Source organism: Penaeus japonicus, unplaced genomic scaffold (genome assembly GCF_977035675.1).
Source record: "Penaeus japonicus unplaced genomic scaffold, GWHDUDI00000001_assembly GWHDUDI00000001, whole genome shotgun sequence".
In the NCBI taxonomy this organism is placed as follows: Eukaryota; Metazoa; Arthropoda; class Malacostraca; order Decapoda; family Penaeidae; genus Penaeus; species Penaeus japonicus.
Genome location: NW_028234403.1, coordinates 13,517,786 through 13,525,285, shown reverse-complemented (window position 1 = coordinate 13,525,285; position 7,500 = coordinate 13,517,786). Strand labels below are relative to the sequence as shown.

Below are 7,500 nucleotides of genomic sequence, written 5' to 3'. Positions count from 1 at the left end.
TATTACTGAAAAACCTTTTAGACAATAAAAATGTTTATTTCAAAAAGTTATACATGGAATATTGTACTATTGTGAAAAAGAAATAACAAGGTTGTTGCAATATCTTTGGAAAATGTCCAATAGAAACTTTCTACTGGAAATGATGGACCTAATACACTAAATGACTATTAGTATTTTTTAAATATTATTGTTGACTTTCCTAAATCAAAAAAATTTGCAGCATCACACAATATAAAAAGGACCTCTAGCCTTATCAACCTAATCATGACATTTCTTACAAAACATCCAACTTCATTACAACAAAAAATAAAAATGATATAAATATTTATGTACAATCACTTCTTCTCTTCCGGGTTAATATTGTACTTTGTCTTCACACGATCCAGTTCTGCTTGCTTCTTCTCAGCATCCATTTTCTTGAAAGCCTTGTTACTCTGTAAAAGGAGAAGGAGAAGGGGGTTAGCGTACACAGAGGACCAATTATATTACTAATCATAAACATTATGTTTTACCAGAATGTGACGAGTACTATCTCATCAACATAAGACCAGTGCTTTACATTTAATATATAATTTTTGTTTATATATATTTTTGGCTCACATAGTATGAATATCCTAACAACATACAAAATTAACTCTCTTACCTGGTAGTAGAGGACAACCAAGTATCTTCCACAGACATTGAAACCAGAAAGATGATCACATGCATTTTTCGCATCGAAAATGTCTTCATACACAACAAAAGCTGTTCCTCTAGTCTCTGGTGTGTTACCTCTGCAAATAGAAAATCTCTTTAAATATTCAGTGTGGTTGTTGAATTAAGAGACAATGAAGCCAAAGACACTATATATCAAAAGTGATCTTGAAATGTCATTGAGTATTTTTTTTTTACTTTAACCCGTAAATGCTGGGTGATGTGATGTCATGGCTTTTTGTAAGGCCCCCATGCTGGGTGATAATGTGCAGGTGGCTAGGGCCAGAGCAGGTCAATAGCCCGAGATGTTAGGCCTGCATGCTTGAAATTACCCCGGTGTTAAGACTGGGCAGAACAAAAACTGCCTTGTCATTGGATTAATGCTACTAACTAAATATAAGCCTTTATTGAGATTTTATAAGGAAGACTTATGTAATATAAAATATCATGAAAACAATAATTACTTTGGATAAAATCAAACAAATTTAGACTGTAACCATTTTGCTGCTATGGACATGCACTATTCGCTATGGGTTAGTTTGAAGCCTTTTTTTATCCAGTTCTGCAAGCATGTATGTCAATCAATAAGTAGGCCTATCTGGTTACACTTGGTTACTACATCCCTTGAATTTTGTGGGAAAAAGTTATTATTTTTATTACCATTCTTATTGCCATTAATATTACAATTATTATAATGATAATGATAAAACTTTTATTACTGAAAATTCAAGGAATAGGGTAAACAGGTGAGGTCCAGTAGGCCTACAAATAGACACCTTGTTGACTCCCAGTGTCAATGAGTTATGCAGAATACAAAATTAGTCATAAACAGCCAATAGAAAAATCCCAACCACTAAGATAAAAAAAAATCATTAAGTTCTCAAATATTAAGGGACTGTTATACTTACACTCTGATCTGTCTGATGGCACCATATTTTCCAAAAATATCATACATTTCCTCCCCTGTGATTTTGTAAGGCAAGTTTCGCACATAGAGTATGCGATTAACCTCTGGGGGTAGTCGGACCTATGGATAAATAAGATTATCAGTGTTACGATAAATATTTGCCAGTTTTTTTCAATAATGACAAAAAAAAAAATCAATGGGTGAGAACATTTAAAACAATCATAATACAATGATAATCTAGATTCCTTGATATCTCAGAGTATATTAACATAAAAATTACAAGGAACCCTTTCAGTAAAGGAGGCCAGCTTATGAAAATCTCAAAGTTGACAGTATCATAACCTTACATACAGATGTTGGAGTACTAGTACAAGAGTCCAAATAAATCAAACAAGTAGAATAGATATTGCTGATAGACCATTACTAATATATACAAATACTGATTTAACATTAATAATATCTGCCTCTACCAGTTAAAATGCATGGATATGGTGGCCACAAACCTATACAGAAAAGGTTATGTTGCTGTTGCAATCCCTAACCATTACCATGTCCATCATTCTTTTACTATTGTGACAACAATGCCTTGACAAATCAATCAATATCATCATGTTTAACCAAAGGCTTTCTTAGTTGCTTTATGGTATGACGAATTTCTCCATGTAAATTACTTAATTTTTTTTTTTTTTACTCCACATCCAATAACCACATACTAAAAACAGGATTTTACTTAGTGAGGTTGAGTGAGTTGCAGCAAACACTAGTCCACTAAATTCAAATATTCAGTTTGTGCTACTACTATCAATAAATAAACCAAGGCATACACAAATTTATATTAAGCAAAAGGACCTCAAACAACTGAAGACCTATAATGATGACCAGGTTTATGGCTGTACAAACAAAAAGAACAGTATCCACACACCTCAACTGAACAAGTGTTATAATCTTCACATCATACAGACCAATATCATTTAAATTTTTCTGATTTTTTTATGGTTCAGTAAGTCAGTGATAAGGCAGGAAGTCACAGACAAATTTGGGTTGAGTGTACATATCAAGGAGTCTAAACCCTGATTAATCAATCTTCCGATGATCAGAGTTTGGTAGTGACTCAACTTCCATGCAAAATTTCAGCCCAACACATGGATAACCATACAATATTTTGAAAGTATTTTAATTTCTCCAAGTCACTTCAAAGAATTCAGTCTGGACTGAAGGTTTCAAGTGGATTTGGGTGTAATATAGCCAATATATGTCCCCCAATGAAAGCATTTAAACATTTTTTCCCATTATTCACCAAGAATGACCGCAATTTTCCGATCGACCTTAGTCCTAATGAATAAATAATAAAAATAATAATCGTTTTCATGAAACTCCGGTAGAAAACAATTAAACACATGGCTGATTCGATAGATTAACTCCCTGGTCCATTAAATTACTGGAAACTTCTAACGTACCTTAACTACGGAAACAGACAATCAATTTCCCGGTACTATTTACCCTAAATGTATGAATTAAAATAAAAATCACTTACATGTGTACGCTTCTGTGCTAACGCCATTGTTGACAATATAAACGTTTGAGGAGCATGCGTATAAAGTTTACATTTATTTTTTTGTGTATAAAGATTATGAACAGTGAATAGACATTTAATCAACCATAACTATTAGATAAGTTATACACGATGACCGGTATCAAAAACATTATCAACAACACACATGATGAAACTAACTTTATCCTTTAGCTCCCTTAGAAATATCCTTGTTTATATTATTACCTTCGCGGTTTACGATCTCCTTCCACAAACGATTTTTGGTAAATTACCTCCTATTTCGCCGGGTTTTGTGTTGTTAGAGATTTATTATGGAACGTAGGCCACTTAATGACACTGAAGCACAAATTTCTTACGATTATTATGTGATGATAAGCAACATATTATTCATTTAATCAGTCTGTTTATGACATGTTATGTTTTCTCTTCATGGATTCATGGTTTGCTTATGGTATACGAGCTAATTGATTTATTAATAAGCTTTACTATGTATCTCTTGTGCTGTATAGTAGTTTATCCTCTTATGCTCTTATCTTTTTAGGATCTTGTTTTACTTTCCCGATTTTGTCATTTGTTTTATTTAATCAGGTTGATTTATGGAGGTAGATATGCAGGTTGTTTTATTGTTTGTTTGGTTTATTTGGTTATATACCCCACAATTCTCAAGGTATGTGATTGTATATGAGGTTGATTTCTGTGGACTAAGGATACTGTAAATGTTCATTTGACATTACAAGCAAGCCATCTAAATCAAATTTTTTGGAGAATTAGCGTGTTGAAGTCAATCATTAGTAAATATTTAGGAAAAACCTGCTTCTCCGCACTGGTCGCCTGCAAATTAAGGAAACAGGAACAGACCCAACAATGTATGTTTCTAGCAAAACAGAAATTGCAAAGTTTTCTGGTGATTTATCATAAGGAAGCAGTGTAAACTCTATCTTGCAAGAATATTGGTGGTGGAGATTTGTTGGTAATATCTGGGGCATCAAGTGTTGAGGCTGAGATGGTCGGTTGACACTGCTTCACTATCATGTTAAACTTCAGATTGACTTAACATGACAGATCACAGCTAGATTTGCTGGATAGGACATATATTGGAAACATTTCCTGTTTTGTGAATTTTAAGATAAAGAGGAGTACCATCTCATTAGATGTATAATTCCATGTACATGTTAACCCTTTCCCGACGGGGCACGTCAATAAGTGAAAACCCAAATGCCGGGCCATTGCAATATTGCATTGGAAACGTCACACTGGCATGATGCCCCGACATCAGGAATTTAGCAGTGTCACACGGGTGTGATGCACTGTCGCCATAGGATTAATAACTTATTTATTGTAAATACAGTTATGTAGTTGATTTTGATCTCTTTAGTAAATTTTACTAATTAACCCAATCCCGACGGGCCCGGTGAGAAGTGGCAATCAACTACGACGGGCCTATGCAATATCGCCTCGGGAACGTCACACTGGTGTGTCGCCCCGTCATCAGGCACTTTGCCGTGACACACCGTCATCATTGGGTTAACAAGCAGGAACTTTCAAACTATGGATTTTGTGAATTATCTGGAATATCTTTGTTGACCATTGTCAAAGCAGCAAGTGCAGAAGTCATGGCATCACTTGATGTGTAGGTCCATGGACTTTGATAAGTTATTATTGGCTTACAGTAATTTGCACAGATGAGTTTTCTGTGTACCTAGTAGTGTTTCCTTTTATGTTCTTTATAACCATCCTATCAGATTTTATATATATGTGCAATGTCCAATTCTGGTTAGTGACTACTTTTCCCTCATACTTATATTGTCTGTGTTCTATCCAAATCCACTTGAAACTTGTTTTGATCTGTGATGGAAGGCTTACAATCTTATATCCAACCATATAAAAATGTAGTGTCAAAGATAAAATTTTCTGGTTTGTAAAATTGAGCTCTATATATTAAAGATCAATTTTGCCCTTAGTGAAAGTTAAAAACCAAAGTAAATTTACTGTTTTCCCCCATATCCTGTTACTTCATTATTGAAACTAAAGGTTTTTCTTAATCATTTATTTTTTTTATTTTTTTTAGGCTTGTTTTATCTGAGGCAGACCAAACCTGAATGTATTCAAATCTAACCTAACTAAACCTATCCTAACCTAACCTAAGCAGACTAAGCTTAATCAAAACCTATCCTTAACTAAAGCTGAGTTAACTTAGCTACACCTAATCTAACCTAGCTCTGATTATGACAATGCTTCAATGTGTATCTATGCATGTGAAGGAAATAGCAGAACTGTAGTAAATCAGAAATGTATTCCAGTGCCAGATATCCAACCTTGGTGTATCTTAAAAACATGTATAGATTTATTATATTTTATGGAAGAAGGCTATTCAACCCCAAAAGATGCACAATCTTGTAATCTGACATAAAATAGTTGTATTTTTGGAATCTGTAGGTCAAAATCTACATGATACTAGAAAATACTGCAGTAATTTTCTGACTTCTTGGAGAGTGTTAGCACAAATTGTGCAGGCCTTTACTGAGCATGATTATTTAGTATGCAAGTCCTTTAGGGGTTATGGCATAGTTTTAATGTTGCTAGCAGTGAGGCAGTGCATTTGATGTTGGACTAGAACACTGTGTTTTAGGAAAGGATAGTAGGGGAGGGGAAGTGAATGTACTTAGAATAATAATTTTAGCTAATACATAGTTGTCCTGTTGTAGGACCTGATTCCTTTCACACTGGATCACAATGGCAGGAGATGGCTTGCTCTCCCTACGTTGGAATAACCACCGCACATCGTTCTTACAAGTGCTGTCATCCTTACGAAATAAGGTAGGTACTATGTTACTTGAGTAAATCTCTATATCATCCGTAACAGATGTACTACTATTACTGTTACTACAGTTGATACTATTAGTGCCGTTGTAAGTGTGTCTTAAGAATAATTTTGTTCTTTATATTGGCAGCAAACCTACAGTGACATCACGATAGCATGTTCAGGAAGATTTTACGATGTGCACAAGTTTGTCCTGTCGACATGCAGTGACTACTTTGTGGAGATGATGGAAAAGACACCGTGCAAACACCCTGTCATCGTACTAAAGGACATACGTTATCAAGAACTAGAGGCACTGTTGAACTACATGTACCTTGGAGAAGTGAATGTGTTGCAGAATGAGCTCGCAGGACTTATAAAAGCAGCAGAGTGTCTCAGAATCAAAGGCCTGGCAGTGCCCGATGAGTCTCCCTCTCCCCATTCAGGAGGGGGAGGAGGAGGGGGAGGGGGAGGGGGAGTGCAGCAATCCCCTCCTAAGAACTGGGCAGAAAGCAGCCCACAGTCAAAGAAAAGGAGAATTGACGATGAATTGACTAACAGTAATTCCAGTCAGCCTAGAAAAAAAGGCAATGTGGAGGACAGATCTGAAAGAACAAGTGAAACGGAGTCACCCAATGAAACACTTAGGCCTAGTGTAAGTGAGAAAGTCATAGTGAATAACCAGTGTGAAAAGGAGTCAAGTAGTACCTCAGGAGCACCAACAATCATCAAAGAGAAGCCCAGATTACCAAGCACACCAAGAGAAGAGGTGAGCAAAGATATGTTTTTTGAGGAACACGTGCCTTTTTACTTATGCTTAAGATTTTTTGTGATATGATTATTTGTGATGTTCCTTAACAGTTACATGTTGATGTTACCCTATTTATACTTATGTTGTAGGTTGTCCTATTACTCAGCAATTCCCAAATATTAGCATATTTTTACATTGGGGGTAATTTTGCATTAGTGAAGGAGAAGACTGTTTTTAGGCCTTGCGGGAGAAATATTTGAAATGCAGTCATGCAACCTCTTGCAATTGGAATGTAACTGCAAAAAGTTATCATCAGTTTGGATGAGTCTTGATGCAGAGTCCTCAGTAGCAAGTTTAGAGGAAACTTGAATTATTCAACCATTTTATACAATACATAATTTATAAAATGTATAGGCATTGTAAATATACAAGCACATGTATGTAGATATATACACAAACTTATTTAGAAATTACTTACATATATACATTACTGAATAACACATATATTTTTAGATATATTTTTGTATGGGTATGAGTGTGACTGTGATTCTGTGTGCAAGTCTGTGTGCTTGTGTATGTTGAGGTGGGGGTGTAGGTGTGTGTTTGGGTTTGTATGTGTGAAGATAGGGGTGTGTATTTGTAGGGGTATAGTTGTGTGTAGTTGTGATATAGGACTTAGGACATTATAAGAGAGATTAGCATTAAGGGAAAGAATTATTGAGTATCAGAACTAAAGTTTGTGATCTTTGTATTTCAGTCTGCAGTTATAGAAAATACAGAAATAAAATTAGAAGAAG

General features: G+C 35.1%; 2 protein-coding genes across 5 annotated transcripts in view; one reads left to right on the top strand and one right to left on the bottom strand.

The window, feature by feature from the left end:
- Positions 1-15: 15 nt before the first annotated feature.
- Sf3b6 (splicing factor 3b subunit 6) lies at positions 16-3,188 on the bottom strand. The gene is made up of 4 exons (XM_043017654.2): positions 3,135-3,188; positions 1,602-1,720; positions 644-773; positions 16-434 (listed from the first exon to the last, which is right to left on the bottom strand). Exons 1-4 carry the CDS (start codon positions 3,159-3,161, stop codon positions 336-338), a joined length of 375 nt encoding a protein of 124 aa, XP_042873588.1. The 5' UTR covers positions 3,162-3,188; the 3' UTR covers positions 16-335.
- A 166-nt stretch (positions 3,189-3,354) lies between these two features.
- LOC122254079 (uncharacterized) overlaps positions 3,355-7,500 on the top strand; it is a 33,230-nt gene continuing 29,084 nt past the window's right edge. For all 4 annotated transcript variants that reach the window (XM_043017594.2, XM_043017586.2, XM_043017575.2 and 1 more), the window contains exons 1-4: positions 3,355-3,415; positions 5,858-5,969; positions 6,104-6,721; positions 7,461-7,500. The exon at positions 7,461-7,500 is cut by the window's right edge and continues 272 nt beyond it. In XM_043017594.2, the coding sequence (XP_042873528.2) occupies positions 5,886-5,969; positions 6,104-6,721; positions 7,461-7,500 (742 nt within the window). In that variant the 5' untranslated portion in view covers positions 3,355-3,415; positions 5,858-5,885. The remainder of the gene's footprint in view (positions 3,416-5,857; positions 5,970-6,103; positions 6,722-7,460) is intronic.